The 25449-nt window shown below is 44.5% G+C and overlaps 1 protein-coding gene across 1 annotated transcript; it reads right to left on the bottom strand.

Annotated features, from left to right (window-relative positions):
• Positions 1-10449: 10449 nt before the first annotated feature.
• On the bottom strand, positions 10450-24800 carry LOC310789673 (progesterone receptor-like). The gene is made up of 9 exons (XM_083651329.1): positions 23925-24800; positions 20174-20316; positions 19208-19324; positions 18683-18808; positions 18227-18436; positions 17355-17499; positions 16109-16239; positions 15808-15959; positions 10450-13424 (listed from the first exon to the last, which is right to left on the bottom strand). Exons 1-9 carry the CDS (start codon positions 24785-24787, stop codon positions 13260-13262), a joined length of 2052 nt encoding a protein of 683 aa, XP_083507455.1. The 5' UTR covers positions 24788-24800; the 3' UTR covers positions 10450-13259.
• Positions 24801-25449: the final 649 nt, after the last annotated feature.

Genomic DNA, 25449 nt, shown 5'->3' with positions numbered 1-25449 from the left:
CCTCTCCTTCCTGTATCCTGAGAGGCGCTCCGTCGGCAGGAGCTCTCACTCTGTCCGTCTGTCTGCGCCTGGATGATATAGAGTAACCTGTGAGCCCGGCAAGTCTTTTTCTGGGACATGCCTTCTCTCACCTTGCAGGCCGCCAAACTCACTGCAGTGTAAGGTGTGTACTAATGAAAGCATGAAACTCTATGAATGTATTGATTTCTGGGGCGAGGTTTTGCCTTCTACTTCTCCACTCTAAAATGGGACAGTCGCTGTAGTGTTATATGAGACTCTCTGAGTGTGCGTGCCAGTGTGGGTGCCAGCGTCAGATAGAAAGAGACAGAGAGAAGGTATGGTCAATGCACGTGTACCACGGGAATGTGTGTGTGTGTGTGTGTGTGTGTGAGTGAGAGAGAGAGAGAGAGAGAGAGAATGTGTGTGTGTGTGTGTGTGTGTGTGTGTGTATGTGTGACAGAGAGAGAGAGAGAGAGAGAGAATGTGTGTGTGTGTGTGTGTGTGTGTGTGTGAGAGAGAGAGAGAGAATGTGTGTGTGTGTGTGTGTGTGTGTGTGTGTGTATGTGTGACAGAGAGAGAGAGAGAGAGAATGTGTGTGTGTGTGTGTGTGTGTGTGTGTGTGTGTGTGTGTGTGTGTGTGTGTGTGTGTGTGTGTGTGTGTGTGTGAGAGAGAGAGAGAGAGCCAGGGGGAGAGAGAATGTGTGTGTGTCTGTGTCTTATATAGCCCCGGGGAGCTGCTATGGTCATATTTTAATAACTCTCAGTATGTTGGATTATGTAGTGTGGGGTTGTAATATCACACCGTCGGGGCAAATCCCTAACAGATTCTCTGTTAGCTGGCCCTTAGCAGGGGGAAAAAACACACGTCTGGGGACTCGCCAAAACATTGTTTTCGGTTCTTGCAGCACTTGTGAAAATGTGAGCTCCCACATGATTCCAGTTCAAAGGTATGCCTGGGCCGTTCCGTCTGCCTCAGCACGCAGCGCGCTCTCTCTCTCTCCCTCTCTATATCTCTCTCCCTCTCTCTCTCTATATCTCTCTCTCTCTCTCGCTCTCTCTCCCGGCTACAATGAACAGAGATCCAGGTTTAATAGGCCTTAAGTAGCGCACCCCCTCCGCTGCCTTTGAAGAGCCAACACTCTGGCTTGCACACGCACGCGCACACATACACACACGCACACATACACACACACACACACACACACACATACACACACACACACACGCACAAATGCACACACATGCACGCATACACACACGCACGCATACACACATTGCTGTGTGAGCAATATAAAACACACACACAGTGGAACAGCGGGCTTGCTCTCCCCTCTGTCAGATCAAAAGCGGGGGGCTAGGGGAAGTAATGTGTGGAATGATGTGTGTGTAAGACCAAGGCCGAGATGCCATTCATGGTTGTAGTGTTGTGGTTTTTACTGCCAGAGCAGAGAGCAGAGCTGTGAGACTGTGGCTGGCAACTCCCATACAGTAGTTCCCTCTCTAACACACATGGCCCGGGTGCAATATCTCGAGAGCTCCTCAAGTGCTGTAATTTCATTGAGATTGCTCCTAGAGAGTCTTTTGCTGAGCCGAACAAAGTGCAAAGAACACAACTATATGACATTCATATGCCTTTATGAAAATAGCAGCGGTATCACTCCTCCTGCACTGTGGCCAGAGAGAGGGATTACCGGATGCCATAAAATAATAACGGCCATCATAACGTGGAGGAATAAGGCCATATGTTTCTAGGCAAAGTAAGAGAGAATATGAGAATTGGGTGAACTCTGTATGTGTGTGTGCGTGTGCTAGCGTGTAAGCGCATAATGTATGTTTCACGTGTGCGGGTACGTGTGTGACTGTGAGCTATCATATAATGCGGGCAGTGGAGGAGAAGGAGAGAGTTACAATTAGCAGCCCGCTGAAAGCGTAGCCTCATCCTATACGGCGTGTTTCTGCTTTAGTCACGCGGTAATTACATGTGTCGGCTTTTGTTTTCTATCTGGCGTAAGGAGGGGAACATAATGAGGGAAAAGGCAAATTAGAAGAGAGGAAAAAAACAAAAAACAAAGATACTACATGGAACCCTTTTTGTATTCCACCTCATCTAGGCCTCAGAAAACTTGATGGGGTTTGAAATGGGAGGAGAGGGACGGAGGGAGGGAGGGAGGGAGGGAGGGAGGGAGAGAGGGAGGGGGCGGACTGTAAACAGGGACTTTGCTTCTCCAGATGGAAAACTTCTGTTATGCCATAACGAGAATACATAATGACGCAAACGAGCTTGATAGACCTAGAGTAGACACTGCAGCGCATTCATTCGGGAACACGAAACCAAAACCTATTACAACGTTTTTTTTTCTTCCCCTTTCCCTTTTTATCCTGTATGATATCCATATCGAGCTCTACTTGGTAGGGAAATGTCTAAATTAAATGTTTCAGCGAATATGTTTTTTTTTTTTTTTTAAGCTACAGGCATCCTGTGGTTTCCCCAAATGGGGGAGACGATGACAAGGCAAGTACAAATGATAAAACAACAAAGAATGGGAGTGAGCGCTCCTCGCGGACAACTTTTCAACAGCTGCATTAACAAGGCCGTTTGAGTTCCCCCCGCTCCGCAGTGAAGTCGTCAGGCCCGCGTGTCCAGCGCGCTATGTTTGGGGATGTCTAAAAGAGTTGTGTTTTCTGGCACCGGCCCGATAATAAATGCGAAAGGGGGGGTGACCTTACGTCTCTCTCCCTGTGTTGCTCTACGGTCATTCTCAAAACAGACCCCAGGAATCTTCCTGAGCCCGGGTCAAAAATCCATCAGCAGGGTTTTTATAATAACATGCATTTACATACTGGAGCTCTGTGAGAAACAGGCCTTGAGGAGGGGAGCAGCAGAGAAATGCCTCTGGTCTGGTGAACCCCCTCGGAAAATATTTTCACACGAACAAATCTATGCATATTACTCTCGGGTTAAAATATGTATACCTCGCTAAAGTGCTGCTCCTTACATATGCAAATGCGCGAATACTGTCCGCTTTAATTTCCCATAATGTGAACCATGAACGCGGTTTAGATTTCCCTAGTCGATTTCCAACTATGCTCAAAAACAAAATCCATAGTTGGCACTGTAAATAAGAACAACATTTTGAGTTTTGTAGGGAGTGTGAATGCCAAAATTACACACACACGCACACACACACACACACACACACACACAAAGCATGCGCACGCTTCACTAGACTATTGTATTGCGAAAGTGTCCTATGATTGTGATTTACTTCATCATGACCATTTGGATGAAAACATATTGCTTTGTCCTTGGAAATGTGGCCCAGCAGTCAATATGGTTTTATAGACTCAGTAATGCTCTCTCTCCATTTTGAAGGCAATGGACTAAAGATGCTCTTTCAGCTGATGAAACAATAGAGGGAGGGAACATTCTTTCGCCGAGTCGGCATTATTGGATTTGGATTGTAACATTGTAACATGCTAGTATCAAGTTAGACTGAGAGGGGCCTGTGAGTATCACCCTGGAATCACAATAGACAAGGGCTGATTGTTATTGCACCGCACTTGCATTAATAATTCAATCATTTGACCCGTGACATGATTTCCCGTAAAACAATCTGATCCTCTGAGGACTGATAGAGATATTTCAAATCGTTGGGCGTGTGTGTGTGTGTGTGTGTGTGTGTGTGTGTGTGTGTGTGTGTGTGTGTGTGTACGCACGTGCCTTCGTGTCTGTGTGTGTGTTCTGACCTTCATAGTATGACTTAGAACCAGTGCCTGCGGGTGAATGGCTAAAACTACAACTATAATATATAGAGGAGAGGAAAGGAGAGGAGAAGAGGGGAGGGGAAGAGAGGAGAGAGGAGAGGAGGGAAGAGGAGAAAGGAGGAGAGGAGAGACGAGAGGGAAGATGTAAAGTAGGAGGTTCTGAATGAACAGTGGATTCTCATCATGGGCATGTGATCAGGAGACATGGAATAACGCCAGGGAACTTCTCTCCTCTGAACAAAGGTTTATTTCTCACAATCAAAGATATTGATGGAGAAAAGCACACATGGGCTTTAAGTCAATACTCCTGCTGCCGCCCCATGCCAAGGTGCCAACTTGTCCTCTGGTGATGATTTGTCAGGTGTATTCCCATGATGTCACATGCATTCTTGTCCTAACAATATGGCTCTTTACAACACACAGCTCATTGGCTGCGTGTCATTTGATTGTAATCACCTAATTAATTGCAATCACCTGTTCTTTTCCTACCAAGATGGCTGTGTGGTGATGTAACTGAATACTATCAATACCAAGGCAAAATTGGAGGGCATTGTGGGCGAGGCGAAGACAAGTCACGTGACGGGCACACAGTGCCCCGTTGCACGTGAAACCGATGTTACGGGCGATGTTGTCTTTAACGTAAGGACAGTCTCATGTTTCTTTTTTAATCATGTTTTTTAGGATTCCCCCCTTTTCTCCCCAATTGTACTTGGCCAATTCCCCCTGCTATCCTGGTTGTTTCTCCACCCCCTCTGCCGATCTGGGGAGAGTTGTAGACTAGCAGCACATGCTTCCTCCGATACATGTGCAGTCGCCAGCCACTTCTTTTCACCTGCCAGCGAGGAGTTTCACCTGCAGGACGTAGCGTATGGGAGGATCACACTATCCCCCCCCCCCAGTTCCACTCCCCCCTGAACAAGCGCCCTGATCCACCAGAGGAGGCACTATAGAGCAGCGACCAGGACACATGCCCTTAATCTGCCCGCAGACACAGAAACGGGTGCTCGAACCTGCGACCCTCCTGTTCACCAAACCTAAGGGTGTGGTGTCCCGTCTTGCAAGCGAGAGAGCGTGTGTTCAACTCCCGAGCGAGACACATTGTGTCTTTAGTTTCAGTTTTATCCCTAACCAAAACCATAAGCCTAACCTTAACCAAGTTGCAAAGTTGCTTAAACCTAACCAAATTGCTTTGTTGCCTAAACCTAACCAATGGCGCGGGGTGTGTTTACTTTAATTTTTAACGGTGGAGGAACGTAACCGGGCGTGACAGTATAGTGGTCAAAGGGGTCCTGACAAATAGTCACATATGGACACGACGGGAATGAGAATGTGTTGGGGAATGAGAGTGAGAGAGTGAGTCAATCAGGTGAAGTCAATCAAAACAGGTAAATGTCGGGTGACAAAGGGTGAAAACAAGAGTGATGAGGACAGGAGGAAGGAAGTGAGGTAAAGGAAGTGTGGTAGGTGAGGAAAGGAAGATGAAAAAGAGAAGATCTTTACTCCAGAAGACATGCAGCAGAAATGAGAATGTGGCTATACTGCTGCAGTTGAAGTGTGCTGCAGTGCACTGAGATACGCCTGCCCCAGGGGTGCTCCCACAACCACAACACAGAAATGGAAGGCCTTACACAAAGTATGCACTTCAAACTACCGTAAGCAGTGCTCTGAAAAGACAAGCAGAAAAGCAGCACAATGTATGCAGAGTGCATTAAAAATAACGACGCGCCGTGAGCGAGTGGATAGCCCAGTAATCGCATAACACATTGGTTTAGGGATCACCGCTGACAGGGGATAAAACCTTGCTGCTCTGACTTAGGCCTTGTCCAACACATACACACACACGCACGAACACGCACTCTCTCTCACAAACACACACACAACCACACACACACACACACACACACGCACGCAAGATCGCGCACTCTCTCACAAACACACAGACACACAACCACACAAGCGGGGGCGCCATCTATCAGGCTGCAGACGTGAGCCTGCGCTGGGGAAATCTGTCCTGTGATGGCTGTAAATGAGAGCTGTGGCAGGGCTGTCACATCGGGTTTGGCTGGGGGCACGGGAGGCACGAAGGGGCGGAGGGCACGGACACCGCGCGCACGGATATAATGAACTGGGGGGAGATAGTTGGGAGGAAACTGTGCTTCTGTCATAGCTAGTGGGACTACTCGCTGCAGCTAAGAGCAATGACGGAGGGGGAGAGAGGGAGAGAGAGAGATGGGGTGAGAGGAGAGGAGAGGGGCGGGGAGGTAAATCGAGTGAAGAAAAGAAAGAGTGAAGCAAAAGCAATAACAGAGACAGAGAGAAAAGCAGGAAGACAATAGGAACGAGAGACTGGAAAAGGTTGGGGAATGCATATCCAAACCCGCAGGAAAATCACTCCAAACCCAACAGGAATGTGTGGCATTACACCAGACGAATATTTACGCTAATTACAGCCAAGCTAATGTGTCTCCAGGTATAAAGGCTGTCGACGCTTTCCTCCGAGTAATTACGAGCACAGAGCGTGCATTGTCCAGGAGAGCGCCTGGATAGCTCCCTTTGTACATCATTAACAGTTCACTGACAACAAAAGCGGAGTTAATAGGACGTAATGTGGTTCTCCTCGCCCACCCGTTTGTTCAAATGGTCATTAGGGTAATGCAGAATAATTCCTTCCTTCTGTGTTCCCTCGGCCTCAAAAACTTGGTGACTCCTCCCATCTCCCTGGAGCCCCACCACCACCACCACCACCACATTTTTCTATCCTCAAAACTAGTCTTGAATCCTCCATTTTTCTCCCGTTCCCCCCGTCGACAGAGAGCCCTCTGTAGCCTCCGTCCTCCATATCGAGATGATATAAACATGATTTCATGGTGCGTTACAATCATCGGTCTTCATAAAACACACGGAATCCGCTATAAAATAATTAATTCTCTGTTGGAGAGACAGAGCCAAATGTATGGATTTACAATTCCACACTCGAGAGCCCCCCCCCCATTCCCCCCCTCCCTTTCCCACCCATGTTTTAATGCATCATAAACACTTGGTGTTTTTTGGTCTCTGTTCCAATAAAAACAGAGAGCGCGGGGGTGTAATATCTGGAGCTGGGGGAAATTAAAGCTGAAGTTCCTCTCCTCCTCAGTGCACTCCCATGTCTCTCTCTCTCTCTCTCTCACACACACACACACACACACACACACACACACACACACACACACACACACACACACACACACACACACACACACACACACACACACACACACACACACACACACACACACACACACACACACACACACACACACACACACACACACACACACACACACACACACACACACACACACACACACACGTTAATCAGCAGCCCTGGGAGAAATCTAAGACCACATCTACACCCAGTGGAGGGAACCTGATACAACCACCTCTTTTCCCCCCATTCCCACATTCCCTCCTTCTCTTCATCAGCAGCAGCAGCAGCACACATGCTCCTTTCTGATCAATTAAGACGAAAGCTTTCCGGAAAAAAAAAAATCTTCTGATTATACCAAAGTTAATGAAGACTGAAATTGATCCCAAACAAGAAAGGGGACGTCTTTGAGAAAACATGAAGAACTGCGTTAAAAACAAAACGTCCGGCGGACATTTTTCCCCCCCTCCTTTCCATTTCTGCTTCTGCTGCTATTTCCAAAAGTCCTTTCAGTGTGCGGTGACAAACATAACCCTACTGACTGGTGGAAAAATAAATCATACTTTAAAGTGAAGACAAATGCCTTATCCGTTGGGAGTAGCTTGAGGCTATAGTCATAATGGCCTCTCTCTCTCTCTCTCTCTTGCTCTCTGCCTGCCTCGCTCTCTCTCTCAAGGCAGGGAGTTTCCCCAGACTAGTTTTAAATGTCCACCCAGCTCAGCACAGCACAGCACAGCACAGCACAGCACAGCACACAGCTATACTTCATTGCAGAACACCGGCGAGGCGGACATTCCTCCTCTAAAGCCTTATTCCGTATTCTGTGATGTGTGTATGTGCTCGCTAGCGGCACTTCGGCCCCCCCGAAGACAAAACTACAAGTTTGGCTGCAATCCTGAATAACTGGGAGAGAGAATTCCTCATGATCCGGCCAGTCAATTCTTTTAAGTGTTAAAAGGAAGGAATTCTGTTCAACTCATAGCATGAGGTCACTAATCATGACTAATGTTGTGACCGAGCCATAGAAACATGTACTTCCTAAACAGTGTTGGAGGTAACTCATTATTAAAGTAACGTATTACATAATATAATATATTACTTTTAGCAGTAACTCAGTAAGATAACTTGTTACCAATAGGATTCCAGTAATATTATACCAGTTACTTTGTCAAGTAACACAAGTTACAAATTGAGTTTTTTTTTTTTTAATCAAAGCACATATTTTAAATAAAGATACAATAATTTCCTAATCAAATTGTGTGTTTTTATGCAAATAACCACTACAGATGACAATAAAAAAAAAAGGAAAAGGATAACATTTACAATTTTGGACGGTTTACACCGACTTCAAAACTGTTGAAATTGTTTTTTGGGATGGTCCCGGGGCGCCGATGTCATTCTGCTACTGCTGTTATTACGGTGAAAGTAATGCAAAAGTGGTGCAAGTTACTCTACACAGACGGTAATATTGTAAAGTAACATATTACTTCCAAATGAAAGTAACTAGTAATATGTAGTACATTACATTTTGAAAGTAACTTTCCCAACAACACCGTTCCTAAATGTTGTAAACCCTTTTTACCCGGTCTGTTTGGCCCGGCCGGCTCTGCCTTGGCTGGGCCCACACGGCGCGGCGGGCAGGGCCAGCTGCAGAAGTCTGTCTCCTCTCCTCTCAGTGCTATCGGGTTCCCACTCCTCCTCCTCCAGCCCCATTACACAGGACTCTTTATGCTGCGCTAAAAGCTGCTCATGTTCAAACACTCCTGGGAAAAGCTCCTTAAAAAACGCGTCAGGATGAGAGGCCCTGTCTGGTAAAATATTAATAGGAAGTTAATTGGTTGTTAATGGACTAGGAATCGCCCTCCATTAAGACAGGCCACAGGAACAACCCATTCAGGGGTGTCAACTTACCGCCTACGCCGTCTAATTGTTTTGCGCTCACTATAGCCGGGAGTTGCGGTAAGCGGGTAACCGGGTGTTAAAGTCGTTATTGTTGCTGGAGTTTGATGTAAGGTCCTGCCATTGTCCCCTGTGTGTCCATGTGCCAACCACATTTCCTCGTGATGGTGGCATTGTAGGTATTCGGTTACCTCAGCGCCGAGGCCCATTCTAGCTCTCCTCTACTACAAGTCAAGCATCCATTCTCTTCCACGGGCATATCGCCTCACATTAGCAAGAGAATTGGAAAGTTAAAAAGTATTTCCTGTAGTTAATCAAGAAGGCTCTTGGCTTTCTTTTCTTGATTAACGAAGGAGGGAATGGTTGAAACTTTGTTGTTTGCGGCCAGTATGTTTGGGCTTTCTGTGGCTGTTGCTGCCCGACAGGAAAGGCTTCTCTTCTGCTAGAGTAGGCATGTAATATTGATGCGGAACAGACTCTGACAAACACAGAAATCGAATGGAATCGAGGCGAAGTTCAAATGTCGACATCAACACATACATTTTTGATCATTGCAAACCGACAAGACGCCAAATCCTTTTAAAGGAAGCCACAAGGGGCAAGTGAAGCCAGGAATATATTTAGAAATAAGTGATATTTCAGCATGTCTTTCGATCCCGAGTCCGTTCAGCTCCAATTCATTTATGAGAGGGACAAATAACTTGTTGAAAGACTTGGGTTCAGGAAATGGTACTTATAAAGGCACTAGAGGTTGCCCAGACGGACTGCTTTTTACAGTTTGGCCTTTTTAAATGTACCATGAAGCTAAAATAAACCAGCTTTTAAAGTAATGCAATTTGCTGTGTAGGCCTACAGATGAACAAAAACATGTTTTCCCCCCCACATCTAGACTTGAATGAATAAAACAAACAAAAAGAAGAACAAATGCAACAAAGACGGTCCAATAAAGTTTGGTGGTTTGGAAGTGTGAGGCGTTCCTCGAACGCACATCTGAAAATTCAGACTCCTTACTTGTCCGTCACAAGATAGACTTCAAGATTAGAACCGTGAACGATTCTTTTGATTGAAATTAATTCATTCATTACTGACTGGGCAATCTATCATGCGGCGTAATCCCTCTCAACAGCACCCTTGTTCAAGCGGCTAAGTGCTTTGCTTTCGTGTCCAATTACATTACAAAGCAAATGTCAGCAAGTCCAACAGATGCCACCCTACTGCCGAGCTTGATTTAAAGCTGTAGACCCCGCCGCCGCCACTAGATGGTAGTAAAACCTAGGCGTCGATTTATGCTCCCCACACACGGCTGACTCTCACAACACAGGGCAAATAGATATATAATATCAGCTCCTCCTCCTCCCATGACCAGCCAGCCCTCTGTGGAATGTTGTGCGTACTTCCTTCCTGCTGTAATCTATTACCTGTTTGGGTGGAGGCGGACTCAATCCTGACGCTAGATAACGCAGTGGCTGAAAAGGCCTGTCTCCCTCTCTGATGCTTTGCATAACCTGCCTGTCCGCCTTTCTGCAAAACAAATTATACAAAAAAACATTTCAAGAAATCATTCAACCGTTTCAGAAATGAGTCTAGGAGCCAGGGAACAGCAGGGACATGACTGTATTATCGTTAGCAAGCATTCAAAAGAGACCACACCTTAAAGAGAGCCGCGATGTGATGCGACATAAACATAATGGTGTACATTCTGCCCCGTCATTATTTACAGACACATGTGCACTCATGCTTCCTATTCTAGGACATATAAAGCTGGATGTGTTGTAACAAATGGGCAGTCTCTTAGCTGGACGTTTTAATGTTGAGCAGAAACATCGCTTTCTGAAAGTCATTAGCTGCAGCTGGGATGAATGCATGAGGATACACAGATTATAGCACTTGTAAATAACACTTTAGTGAAAGTACAACAGTAGAAAAATTACAACAGACCGAAATGTCCTTTTCGAAAACATACTTTGGATTAAAGTATTACACTCAAAAAGAAGCAAACATAACAACACAAGAACTAGAATTAACCGCCTTGCAGCTGTATGCCTCTGCCAACAAGTCAAGTTGCGGTCGACATCCATGTCTGTCCAGACTCATACATTGTAGTGAAGACGTTGAAGGAATTTAATAAAAAGGTATATTATTAAGTGTACTTTTTGGCAACATGGAAGTTCTGACTATATTGACATGTATGATTCCATTGAATAATTTCCAGTGAGAAACATGCTGTCTTCACATAGAGACTATTTTTTACAGAGGGGTACAGAGGACTTATAGGGAGCTTTGTCACACGGTACAACGACAATCACCTGAAGCTCAATATCAGCAAAACCAATGAGCTTGTGGTGGACTAGCAGAGGAACAGGAGGTCATCCAGGGAGGGGAGGTGAAGAGGGTGGACACATACAAGTATGTTGGGCTCCAAATCAATATAATTCATGTGGTTATAGGTCAACTTTTTGGGGCAACAATTTTTGTCTGCACGTCCACCGTTTTTGTAGAATGACCCACCATTGTTTTCTACAGTGGTAAGAAAACATTATGATGTCACAGACAGTGAAGTTGACATTTGAACTTTTGAATATAAAATGTCATCACGTAATCCGAATTTGATCCCATTAAACATTTTTGTCATAATTAGCGTATGAATTCTTGCGTTATGGCCAAAAACAGTTCATAGTGACCTTGACCTTTGACCACTAAATTGTAATTAGTTCATCCTTGAGTCCAAGTGGACATTTTGTGCTAAATTGGAAGAAATCCCCTCCAGACGTTCTTGAGATATCTCGTTCACAAGAATGGACGTTCGTACTGTACGGACGGACGGATAACGCGAAAACTATGCCTCCGGCCACTGCTGTGGCCAGTAGAGGGAAGCATAAAAGAAATTCCCCAGTCCCTCTTGTGTTAATCAACTAATAAGCTATCGGGGTCTTATTTTTTATTAATTTGTTACTTTTAACCTTTTTTTCATGTTGTTTGAGATACAGTATGTCCCCCGAAATTAGAAACATCTTTGGTATCACAGCAATATTCAGAAATATCCATCTGTCCATGTGTATAAAACTCTGATTATTTTTGCATGAATGCAATAAGGTGCAGGAAGTAGAAGGAAAGGAAGTAAAGAAGGAGGTGAAGATTCAATTTTACAGACTTGTCGATTATCTCACTTTTTCATTTAGTCAACAAACTCGTACTGTTGACTATTAGTCAACTAAGCATTTCCATGGTTGGGGACAGCCCTAAAAGATTTATCTATATATAAATGTATCTATATATAAATGTATCTATATATAAATGTAGAGAATATCTAGATTTGACCTAAAGAAATAGTTCACATGGGTGAGACACTTATCTTTTAACATGCATACCAGCGCACTCCATGAACTGTCAGACAAGTTTGTTCACCTCAGGTATACACAATATTCATTGTGAAAGAGCTCATCTAAGATTATTACGACACAGAGAAACTATGATGATGTCTGAAGATATATCTTTTTCCTGTTTAATGTCTTCCCTCTCATTATCAAGTCAAAGAAAAATCCTACATGTGTGTGTGTGTAGCACACACACACACACACACACACACATGACCATCTGTGAGCTCATATGGAGGAATGCATGCTAAAAAGTATTCAACGCAAGTAAAATATAGCTTATAATTACATAATCAGCACACTTTGAGAAGCATTTGATGTCTGTGGTATAGTGAATAGCTAGCAAGAAGAATTGAGAGTACCGTAAATTCCGGACTATAAGCCGCACCTTTTTCCCCGTTTTTTGGGCTTTTTTGGCCCCTGCGGCTTATATAACGGTGCGGCTTATCTATGGATTTTTTCAAAAAAAAAATCTCTCTTTTTTAGCACTCTTTCTAACTATAAATCCACTTCTGTTTTAATTTCCTCTCTTGCCCTCTTTTCACCACACTGTATGACACTGTATGACACTGTGTGCACTGTAAATAACAACACAGGTGGTGTTGTGTTATGTTGTTTTGTTGAAATGTTAATAAATGGGAGCTTCCTCAAACAGCCATCTCTTTCCCGACAATCCCCTCTGTGCATGAACCCTTACATATGGTAATTAAACATTAAAACACAAAAAAAAAAAAAAAAAAAATACCATTAAAACACCCGCGGCTAGTCCGGTGCGGCTTATATAAGAAAAAAATAGTCAACTTTGCAGGTGCGGCTTATACACCGGTGCGGCTTATAGTCCGGAATTTACGGTAGATAGTAAATTACAATAGATTAGAAGAAAGTATCTCCCTCTCTAAATATCCACCCACAGCCCCACTATGACCCACTGACAGGGTATTACCTCAAAATTTAACCCTCTCCAGCTATTTCAGATATAGCAAAAATGGTCAAAGGACTGGGTGCAGAAGTGAAGATGTATGGGACAATGTGCTCTAGGCAGTTTTGTGGAAAAGGATGGGCTTGACCATGCCTGTGAGGATCTTGGGGACGTAAACGCTCACTATCTCCGAGATCATCTCTGGAAAGCTGACGCGTGTCTGCAGGCTCTGAGCTTGGATGAACAGATCATAGGTGAACTGGTGCAGCTTCTTCACAATCTGAGAGTGTGTGAGAGGGGGGGGGGGGGAGAGAGACACACAGATAGACAGAGAATGTAAACTGGTTAGATTATAACAGAATAATACACGGGTTCCCAACCTTTTTTGGCTTCTGACTCCACTTTGATGTCACAAAAATCTATGAACCCCAGACATTCAAACTTTGGTACAACATTGGTAATATCATCAGTGACATCATCAGTCAATGATCACATGTAACAGTAACAGTATGCTGACTTTTTTCCTCTGAATTCTGACTTTAATCTCAGAATTCTGACATCCTCATACGTAATTCTGACTTTTTTCTCTGAATTCTGACACTCATACGGAATTCTGACTTTTTTCTCTGAATTCTGACTTTAATCTGATAATTCTGACTTTATTCTCAGAATACTGACATTCATCTCAGAATTCTGACTTTAATCTCAGAAGTCTTCTAACTTTTCCCCCCAGAATCCTGACTTAAACTCAGAACTCAAATAAATGTATCAGAATTCTGACTTTAATCTCAGAAGTCTTCTAACCTTTCCCCCCAGAATCCTGACTTAAACTCAGAACTCAAATAAATGTATAAGAATTCTGACTTTAATCTCAGAAGTCTTCTAACCTTTCCCCCCAGAATCCTGACTTAAACTCAGAACTCAAATAAATGTATAAGAATTCTGACTTTAATCTCAGAAGTCTTCTAACCTTTCCCCCCAGAATCCTGACTTAAACTCAGGACTCAAATAAATGTATAAGAATTCTGACTTTAATCTCAGAAGTCTTCTAACCTTTCCCCCCAGAATCCTGATTTAAACTCAGAACTCAAATAAATGTACCGTATAAGAATTCTGACTTTAATCTCAGAATTCACATTTTCTTTCTTTTTCTCTCATAATTATGACATCAAACTCAGAATTCTAACTTTATTTTCAGAATTCTGACTTTATTCTCAGAATCCTGACTTAAACTCAGAACTCAAATAATTTTTGACATGTGGCCCTAATCCTTTTCGGTAGTTCTAAATTGTGTGTGGTGGTGTTGTTGTTGTTGTTGTTGTTGCAGAAGTTGAACCACTGGAATAATAGCTTACTCCTACTGTTATTGAATAGAAATTGACAGCCAAAAGGTAAACAGTGAACCATTTGAAGATAACCACTTGTGATCAAAAAGAGGGAGCCAGGAGTCAGAAGTCGTCTTATATGATTATATGATTAACATAGATCTTGGATACACAGGCTTACATACAATAAACAGAAAGTCAAAGATACTTATAGGACACGCATCAGATTACATCTGTCTCGACGCACATTTGAAGGCTACTCTCTAGACTCAACCTATTTGTTATTCTGGCCCTGTAGAGGGCGTAGTGACACGGTGACAGGGCACAGTGTGAGATAGAGAGGAGCTGCAAATGTAAGGTACAGGTTAAATCTGAATATGATGTCTGTCTGTGTATGCACAATAACTATGTGTAACTTAAATTAAAATGTATATGAATATATAAATAACTAGTGATTGTCCAAATAAAGGCTAATGTGATTTAAATTTCTCCCTATCACCTACTATTAATCGTAACCGTTAAAATAACGACAGGAAGAAGACAATACACTTTATACCACACAGGACTGGAAAAAGAACAAAACAAACACATATAACAGGAGGGTAAAATAACCCAAAACAAACTCTATTAAGCTTCGTGAGATTTACGAGGCAATAAAAGATGACACATTTGTCAGTCTAATCTCCGCAGGCAGGGCCTTCCAAAGCCTAGGGGCTGGACCACAAAGCCCTGATCTGCAGCCTAGATTGTGAACTGGCAGGAAGGGCCCCACGCTCCAGCTCACAGGGCATTAAAACTATCGGAGGGAGTGATCGGTAAAATCTTAAAATGTCTATTGTAAAAGTCACAGGCGACGAGTATAGAGAAGCTAAAGTAGATGTGATGTGAATCTGTGATGTATGAACCCTTAGATGGCAGCACAATCCTGCGCAAGCTGGAGCTGTGCCACAGCTTGTCAATTGAGGCAAGACGAGAAGACACTAAAGCCGTCAAGGTAAGATGATATAAAAGTGCGTATAAGCCTCTCTCTATGTCATTGAAAGACAATAAAGGTTTAAATGTGATGATTTATCGGCCCTCGCGTACCAAACTACTTTAAAGTCCTGCCAATGAAATTATTAAACATCCTGAGCTAGCCCAGTTAGTTTATCATAAGTCAATGCTATACACCGATAACTCTTGTACACCGAGGTGCTTTTGTGTGTGTGTGGGGTACACTTTAATCTATTTCCAGCTAGAAGTAGTCCAGTTATTGGTAGCTAAAATGACATTCCGGTGCTAGTTCAGGGTCGGGGGTGCGATGTGTTTTCGTATGTGAAGTGGAGCTGGGTCTGTTACCGGCTGGAGGTAGTCCAGCAGCTGTGTGAGCTGGAACAGCCTCTGTGTACGGGAGGTCTCTCCGCGGCGGCTGGCCAAGCGGTCCAGCTCCTTTATGTAGGAGGTCCGCAGCTCATCAAAACAACGCTGGCTCCTCAGGCCCTCCACTGGCACTGTGTGACCAACAAAACCAGAACACAACATTCATCCCCACGGACTTTTATGCTTTCCATCAAGGCTACGATCTATTGTGCTCGTATTTCACCGGTCGAGTTGACAGTCGACTTATAATATTCGAGACATGGGTCCTCGACGGACTCACTCAGGCTGAAGAGGAGCAGGGCCTTCATGCAGACGAACTCCTCCTGGGTGACTCTCAGCAGGGAGAACCTCTGGGACAGCAGCTTCATCCTCACACAGTGGTCGTACATGCTGGACACTTCCATCCGCTGGCTGCGAGGACGGTGGGCGGAGGGAGGAGCAGCGGGAGGGGAGGAGAAGAAGAGACAGCATCAGGTGGCAGGAAGAGGGGAAGAGGGGGTTAGCGAAGATGCGGTCAGGGCAGGCAGAGAAAAATATGAAAGGAAGAAGAGGACGGCGGAGAACAGAGTGAAAGCCGAGGTTTAAGCAGCAGAGGTGAGGAAAATGAGTCAGACGGATAATGGATAAACAGAACGGATGAGGGAGGCAGAGGAAAATGAGGGTCAGGAACAAGGGCAGGTGTATCCATTATCATGCACGTCAGGAGCAGCCAGAGTGACAGAGGTCTAATGCAGACAGAACGAGTGGGTTGCTAATGCCGCATGAAACATCCGCCAAGTCTGGGCCCGACTGCGAGGACCCTTGGCTTGCTTCAGCATTCTAAGCAGCATCCTCACTCGACGTTGCTCTCCCCTGAAGACTACTTACTGATAACAGGCGGTAGAAATGTTCCTTTATGTATATCATGTAACTCCGGGTTCACAAATTTCCGTGTTAGGTTTTCAGCGGTACAGCGAAAAGATAAAAGACAGTAGTTGAGCTGTCACGAGCGTTTTAATCGAAGGCTGGAAGAGGATGTGATATGAATTAAAAAGGAGCGTCAAGGTGAGAAAAAAACAGCTCAATGCAGCAGCAGATTGCGATGATAAAATGAATAAATCCTCTTTTGAGCTGATCCCTCTGTGGCCACATGTGGCAGATGAAAGGAGAAGGTGAGAACAAAAAAAAGACTTGTTTACTGTCTAGGCTGAAAAGACACCAGTCAGATCTTTACTGTCTAGGCTGAAAAGACACCAGTCAGATCTTTGTGTCTTTGTTGTTCTGTTCATCTGAAGCCTATGTTCCACTGTGTGTTTTGCTTCCCAATCATGGTGACAGGTTCAATCTCATGGTAGTCAACAAACTAAGTTAAGTTGTCACAATGATACCACAGCAGTCTAGTGTCAAAACTAAGTTTGTTGGATACAGAGACTGATTCCTGTTTCAGAAGAAGTGGACAAACATTTGAATCACTTCATTTCATTAAGCGATTAAATGTTAGGCTGAGCTGAGGGATGCTAAACGAATTGAACGTTTTAGTAACTTACTCGTTGAAGACCAGGTCTGGGGCGAAGTAGAGCATGGAGCCGTTGGTGAGCGTGTAGGACCTCCAGCCGAGAGCGAACACCATCACCGTCATCCATGACGACTGGATCATTGACATCTGATCATCCACAAGCAGGTCACGGAAACCTGTTATCAACATTGAATTATTCAAAGTTCTGGTCATGTTAAGATGAACAATATCATGAAACATGATATAATACGACTTTATGAGTCAATGAAAAACTGTGTGAAAACTTCATACTGAAAACACAGCAGAATGCACAGTATGCATATTCATGTCTGGTTACAATACTGAGTGTGTCACTCATGGGTTAAATATGAACATATCCCCCTCTAGTGGCTAAAATATATATATATATATTTTTTTTTCATAGCTGTTGGCTTGGTGACAGTTTGTACACCCTACAGCAATTACTTTTCAACGACTTTTTGAGTGTTTCAATCGGATGGATTTCTGGCAAAGGCCTCTTGAGGTTTAAAAAAGCGTTGCCCAATGCTAACAATCGTGTCAGGGCCTGGTTGGCCTGGTTAAGCTGGCATTTTTTATTTTTTAGATTGTATCAGTGCATACTGGAGCTCATCCTGGTTACTGTGGACTTAGAGTTAAATACGGTGTTTGTCTCTTGTACATTATCTTGCCAAGCTGACTTCCACTGTCTTACTTAACCTTGCTGACTGCCAGACCTTGCAGTGCTTCTTGCATGGCATGGCCTTGCTGAGGTGGTTTATCTGGGATTAAACTGGACCTGTAACAACCAGGCTAGCAATTGAGTACAGACCAACTGGCATAAACACCCTACCTACAACGCAACAGTTTCCCTGGTAATGTGTTGACTTTTTTTGATGAGTTCACCTGGTAACGCCTTGGCCCAACGCACCACGCTAACCAGCTGTCTCTCTCCCAGCTCGTTGAGGCTGGTAAGCAGGGATGTGCAGCTGTCGGGCTGGGCGTGGTCGTGCCCCGCATGGACCACAGTCGGTTCGATGGCCTGCAGGATGTTAAGCAGCGACAGGCACGAGCGCAGGCTGTGGGCAGGACTTGGACCCTGAGCTTGGGACGACGCTACAACGACAAGACATCGCAGAATGACAAACTGAGCAGGCAGCATCGCAGCAGAACTTTACCAAAATAAATCCAAAATTCATCATATTTTTTAAACAATGAGTCATGCATTTGTTCCAAGGGAGGCGTGCACAATATCGACTATGTGCCTTCACTCGTCGCGGACGGAAGTAGAGCATGGGGGTAAATTTCCCCCTCGAGGATCGATAAAGTTATTCTGATTCAGATTCGGATACCGATCCCCACCTTGAGCCACAACAACAGTTGCACTCGCCGGTTCCGTGAGCCCGTCCTTCCTCTCGGCTCCCCACGTAGCCGCGGGCTGCTCCTCGTCTCCGCTCCTCGTCTGGCCGGCCGCCTTCACTCTGCGGCCTAGAGTCCCAACACGCATCCATTATGACAAGTAGAGGAGAGACAGAGACAACAGAAAGGAAAACAGCCACCGCTTTGGACTCTTATTACAGAACGAACAGCGGAGCAGAACATTTGAGCAGACATGGGGGCGTCCTTAAAAGCATAATAGCCCCGTGGAGTTAATTTAATGGCACCGCTCTGTGGGAGGGTTGTCATTTCTGAACGCTCTCTTGGCCTGTGTGCTCAAAACACATTTGCAACAGTGTATTTAAACAGGAACATTTTGATCGGTAAGTTCACATCCAACACATCTAAGGTATCTGACCCGCCATTGACCTCACTTTCTAAATGCACGGCACACAAGTGTTCCTCTCGTTCTCGTCCTCTCATCGGATGCTAATCTTTGGAGTTCCTCACCTTTGAGGCTCATCCCCGACAAGAAGCACCTCTTGAGACGGCAAGAGGCGCAGTTCTTCCTCCTCAGCTTATCGATGGTGCAGTCATTACGGCCGGCACACAGGTGGTTCTGCTTACCTGAGGGACACACGCACACGCACACGCACACGCACGCACACACACACACACAAGTCTTGGGGTTGAGGGAGGAGCTTGAGAGATGACTCGAGGTACCACTCATAGCAACATGTGGTGGGTGTGATTGGAAGTGATAACAAAAGTCGCCATCATAATCCTGGGTCACTGCGCCCTGGCTGCATGACTGAGTGAGTGAGTGGGTGTAAATGATGGAATAAGTGGGCAAGTAATTGAGCATGTTTGGGCTATGTGCAGTGGTGGTGTGTGCGTGTGCGTGTGCGTGTGTGTGTGTGTGTGTGTGTGTGTGTGTGTGCGTGCGTGTATGTGTGTGTGTGTGTGTGTGTGTGTGCGTGCTAGGCCTGCACGATATGAAGGAATTCTGCGATATGCGCTGACATTGTTCAATAATGCGATGACGATATGACTTGCGATAAATAAACAAAAATATTGAAGGATGCATATTAGCTATACAGTTCCTATGTCTTTCTGTTTTAATAGGTACACTGCTGACATAGAGCCCAACATTGAATAGCCTATGGCCACAGAATAAAGAAATGAAATACACACTGAAGTACACACACGGCGTGTTTGGGCTTTGGCAGAGGGGCGGAGCGCACCGCTGCAAGGGGAAGGTGTACGCTGGATTTACAACACAAGACAAAACGATCATCACACGCCGAGTGTGAATGTATGACGCGTGTAAATAAAACGTTTGTTATTCGTTTAGTTTCAGGCAGTCTTTTGCAATGTGTTTATTGCGCATGTTCATATTGCGATGATGAAGAAAATAAGGATTAATTGTGCAGTCCTAGTGCGTGTGTGCGTGCGTGCGTTTGTTTTATGACCCACCTGCAGCGGCTCTCTTGAAGAATACCTTGCAGCTGCCACATGTGACTGCTCCATAGTGACACCCTGAGGCGTCATCACCACACACCTGGCACACTCTCCGGTCAGACAGGTATACGCTCATACCCGGGAACATACCCTCATATCTGGACACACACACACACACACACACACACACACACACACACACACACACACACACACACACACACACAAACATATATTTAGATATTTATAGATAGAATTTCCCTGCCCTGCCTATGTTGGAATTGGAGGATCTGGATCTATTCACTTGTCTGCTCGTCACCCACAATACCTTACATAGATCGTATTGTGACGAAGCCTAGGGGAAGTTTAAAATTGCACTCAGTGGGATACGTGAGGCGCAACAACATACATTGTTTACTTGTTGGACTATGTCAGTGGAATGATGCATCTCACCATGGTTCACACTAGGGATGTCACGATACTATAATTTCTACTTCGATACGATACCCAGGAAAATATCGATACTCGATACCATTCTCGATACCACGGGAAGGGGTGGATGACGACACATCAAGAGGCATAAAAATAAAGTTAGACAGATGGAGGGACAGATGCACACTTCTCCATAATCTAGGCCTGATCAAACTTTGAATTTAGACAGCAGATTAGCCCTGCTCTAGCCATCAGAACACGTTTAGCTTGTTGAAGCAACAGATACCCAATGATAGGGAGGGAAGAATCTGTGATTTTTTTCATTACAAGGAAGCACTGATGGTATGAAAACTGGTGCAAATGAGTATTGTATCCGTTTACATTTTTTGTATTGATACTTATCGATACTATCGATACCTGTTGCAAATGAGTATTGTATCCAATTCAAATTTTCAGTATTGATATTTTTCAATACTATCGATACTTTTGACAACCCTAGTTCACACACCACCAAAATTACACTGATTAGCCCAAGGGGGGCGCTAGCTCCTTTGTTTGCTCATTCATGTGTCAACAATGGACCCTTTTCACGGGGGCCATTTTGTGTCGGAAAGGCAGGGTAAACACAGGTGCAAGCAAAACACTAATGAGGGTTTCTAAATTCCAATCATGGAAGTTTGAAACCCTCATTAGTGTTTTGCTTGCACCTGTGTTTACCCTGCCTTTTCGACACAAAATGGCCCCCGGGCCGTGAGAAGGGTCTATATCTCAGACACCATGGATCCAATTTTGAGAAAACTTGCGGAAATGACGCATCTCCATTCCTGCATCACAGCATTCAAGATGACACCAATTAGGACAAGAGGAACTACAATTACAGCTGGAAACAGGGGACATATCTGTTTCTAGTTGGACCATTGGCCCAGACGGCTATTTCATCATTTGTGTGAGACGACATGTTTCACTGTTATCTAATATGTTGCTCAACCTGTTAGCCTGTTTTCTAGTGGCAGAGAAATTAAATTATTGGTTGTAAGGAGGAGAATCAGTAACAGATTTGATATCTGTTTACTGTGATGTGTGCACACATAAGACACAAAGCATTTTCAACAACAATTTTTCCTTAGGCTTTAATGCAAACACACACCAGTTACTTCGACACAAACCTCAATCTCTCTCCTCTCTCTCTCTCTCTCTCACACACACACACACACACACACACACACACACACACACACACACACACACACACACACACACACACACACACACACACACAGACACACACACACACAAATCTAAGAGTGTAAGGGTTAAAATGAAGAATGAATGATGATCAGATTTGCGTCACTAAGTCTGCCCTCTGAGTGCTACTTTTCATGAAACTTGAAACTTGGTGACTTGCTAAATCCAAATTAATAAGAACCTTGCTCTTACTATTACACAGTTTATTAAAAGGATATCCCCAAATTAGCTGCCGCCTATACGACAGCTAGTCTTCCTGGGGTCCAAGACAAAATACACATTACATGACGCACACTAATTAATAAAATACAAAAACACAAAGAAAATGAAAGAATAAAAAGCAAATCTAAGCTAAGACAGACAATAGCTAGATCGGCTAGCCCTCTAGCTGGCCAATAATAGCCCAAATATTAATATATGGTCCGTACAACTCTCTATACTTTAGAAAAGTGATGTGACAAACATCATTGTCTGTGTGTGAGTGTAGATGGGATCTGAGCATCCTTTTAAAACCAACCTTTGATGGGACAAATATTGCTTGGTAGACAATTCCAAGAGGCTATAGACCTGTATATGACTGTTTTCTTGATGTACCGTAGTTGGTTTTTGGTCTGGGTAAAGTCTGACCACCCCTCGCAGTGAGTATGAATACTTGAAGTATAAATTATGTTGTTGAAAAGAAATTTAGAAGTTTGAGTTTGAACAAAATATATAAGTAGGTTGGCCGTTAGCCTTTTCTCAACACTAAGCCATGTAAGACGTATGCATGTCAGCTATACGCTAGATTTAGGGGAGCACCCCAGGACCGGCCTATAGCTGCTTTGTTTTGTGCTACTTGTATCTTCCCTAGTAGAGCTTTAGATGCAGATGACCATACCACAGAGCAATAATCCAAATGACACAGAGGTAACGAGCAAACAATTTGCCAACTGTTGCAACTGTTAACTATTAACTGCCCAATAGGTAGATCGTGATCTACCGGTAGATCTCAGGCCATCGATAAATAGCTCGCCAAAGAAATCAAAAAAAAAAAAAATTATTTTTAATGCATGAACTAAATCCCAATGTATAGCTAACTCAGTATCTACAGGATTTAACATTATAACATTATTCAATATTGTTAAATAAATAATATAATACTGGGGCAAGGGGAAAAGAAGTAGCTCATGACTACGGTAGTTGTATTTTTTGTAAGTAGGTCTCATCCCAAAAAGTTTGGGCACCACCGGTTTAATGGAATCTATAAAAGTAAATAAATCCCAGCATATTTTCTCCCATTCCAGGCACAGGATCAGCAACAGGTGCTGTATCTCTTGTTTATGGCGACATTGATAGATATACTCCTATTGTGTATGTAGTACAGTTAGCCACAGCAGAAATACAGTCTGGGACAGTCCAGTTAAGGTAGGGGAAAGGCAAACTCTGATTTAGCTGAGTGTTGTGTGTGTGTGTGTGTGTGTGTGTGTGTGTGTGTGCGTGTGCGTGTGCGTGTGTGTGTGTGTGTGCGTGTGTGTGTGTGTGTGTGTGAGACAAACACTGCTTTGCCAAGGCCAAGAGCCCTTGGATTTGTGGGAGTGCAAATGATGTATGATAGGAGTGCACACCTCCTCTCAGACTGCTTCTACAACCAAGACATCCAAGTAATTGAAAAGAAAAAGTTTTATAGTGTACTAGATTCAAGTGATTTGTGCAGCCTTCACTGCCATAGTCCTGTACATCCTAAAGCCGTTTGCATAGATGTCAAAAGATTATCAAGTCGGCCAAGCACATTAGAACAAAGGTGCTGGATAAATGATTGAAGATGGAGATCGGTGACAAACAATTAATTGGAACTTGTAGCTTGACAGATAATGAGACATACTGTAATGGATCTTCGATGGTTATTGTCCTTTCTGATACAACAAATCTTTTTATTTCTAAATCTTTCTAAATCCCTTTATTTAGGCTCTATGACATAAGAATAAAGCCTTTAACCACCCATTCAGCCTTGGAGGATTTTGTTACCAAAACAATACCAAAATACCATCCAAGTCTGACGTCAACAAATCGGCCTATAAAAAATATTGTTCATATGAAATGAATTATTTACCTGAAAGTCGTATCTGTACAATCCAGCCAGCCGGTAGCTTCGGTCTTGATAGCGGAATAATTGGCAATGGCATGCCTTTGAGGAAATGCACTTTGGCAACTTTCCACCTGGACATACTGTGGCATCCCTGCCCGCATGTCACCTTTCGCACCGGCCTGGGCGTCGCGATAGGGGTCACAAAAGCACTGCTGCCTGGATCCAAGAGCAGCCTGTCCGTAGTCACAGAATTTGCAGAACACAGTATGCCCGCCCGAACCGTCTCTCTCCGGCTCGGTTCGGCCGCCGTATCTGCGCTCATTGACGCACCATACACCGGCCGTGTCTCGGAACAGGGCTGGGCTCGCAGTAGAGTAGGCAGAGTACTGCTTTAAAGGTAACCGCTCGTCCACCTGAGACGGGACCTGAGACGGGCTCAGAAACAAGTTGGACTCCTTGCCGAGGTACCGGGCCATCGTCGTCGGGCCGCCGCGCGTCACAGTCCCGTTTCTTCCGCTCTCCATTTCGCTGAGCAGGTCCATATAGTTCACCCGAAAGATGTCACTGCACACTTTGGCAAAGTCGTCTGCTTTCGTGTCGACTTCATTCGACGGCTCCATCACGGTCAGTTCTGACTCTGAGGTCACGCTTATGGCCGCTTCAGGAGGGGGAGTGTTCCACAGAGTCGGGACGCACTCTGCCAAGGCGCAGTCAGAGCCATGATTTATGTTGTTTTGCTGCTGAGAAGACGCCGCCGAGTCCAAGCCCAAGGACACAGACACCGCGTCACTCAGCTCGGTTCTGCTACCCAGACACACACAGCTGTCCGACGGCGGCTTTGAGTTTGGAGTTCCCTCGAGTTGTTCGGACGCGCTCGGGAAGGACATCCTCAGCAGCAGCTCACGGGGTTTCAATTTCAGCAATGTTGGTTGTTGCGCGGACAAGAGGTAAAACAACACTTTTGCCCACGAGACAGACACCTAACCAATGAGGCGCGTTGGCCTAGGTAGGAGAAAAGAGACGTTGACGTAGGCGTAGGAAGTCCCGCCGCCGACGATGTGCTGCTCCGCGGATGAAGAAGCGCTGGTGAACTTTCAGCCAGCGGAAAAAGTGTGTGCAGGCTAGCTAGGCTATAAGACAAAATAAAGTGACAGTCACTGAGTCTGCACTGAGGTCTTATTTGAACATGGCGTTTCTCGAACTCTAAACGCTCCTAATTTAGGTTATTAATTTGTAGGCGGCCTTTGGAATGCGGTTTTGGCATTCCGGACAGCTGTTCACACTGAACTACAACCCCTTAAAAATCCCAGCAGCCCCGCCCTCCCTCTTTTGACTTAACCCTCTGGTCTCGCGAGATAAACCGGGTGTAATCAGTATAAATAATATAGTGCTAATAAATAATAGCCTATATACTTCCATGGTAGAAACTCAATACACCAACACCTTTTGTTGGTGATTGTGTTTCTACCATGGAAGTATGTAGGCTATTATTTACTTCTCACCTTTAACAAAAGGTGTTGATGAGAAGTATTACGTTTCTGCCATGGAA

Source organism: Poromitra crassiceps, assembly GCF_964638095.1.
Source record: "Poromitra crassiceps genome assembly, chromosome: 15".
In the NCBI taxonomy this organism is placed as follows: Eukaryota; Metazoa; Chordata; class Actinopteri; order Beryciformes; family Melamphaidae; genus Poromitra; species Poromitra crassiceps.
This window is presented reverse-complemented; position numbering and strand designations above follow the sequence as displayed.

Coding starts and splice junctions, on each gene's coding strand:
- LOC310789673 (XM_083651329.1), bottom strand. CDS start 24,787: ATGTCCTTCCCGAGCGCGTCCGAACAACTCGAGGGAACTCCAAACTCA. Junction 18,809..19,207: donor GTCGGGGATGAGCCTCAAAG/GTGAGGAACTCC, acceptor TTGGGACTCTAG/GCCGCAGAGTGAAGGCGGCC. Junction 15,960..16,108: donor CCTGCTCCTCTTCAGCCTGA/GTGAGTCCGTCG, acceptor TTGGTCACACAG/TGCCAGTGGAGGGCCTGAGG.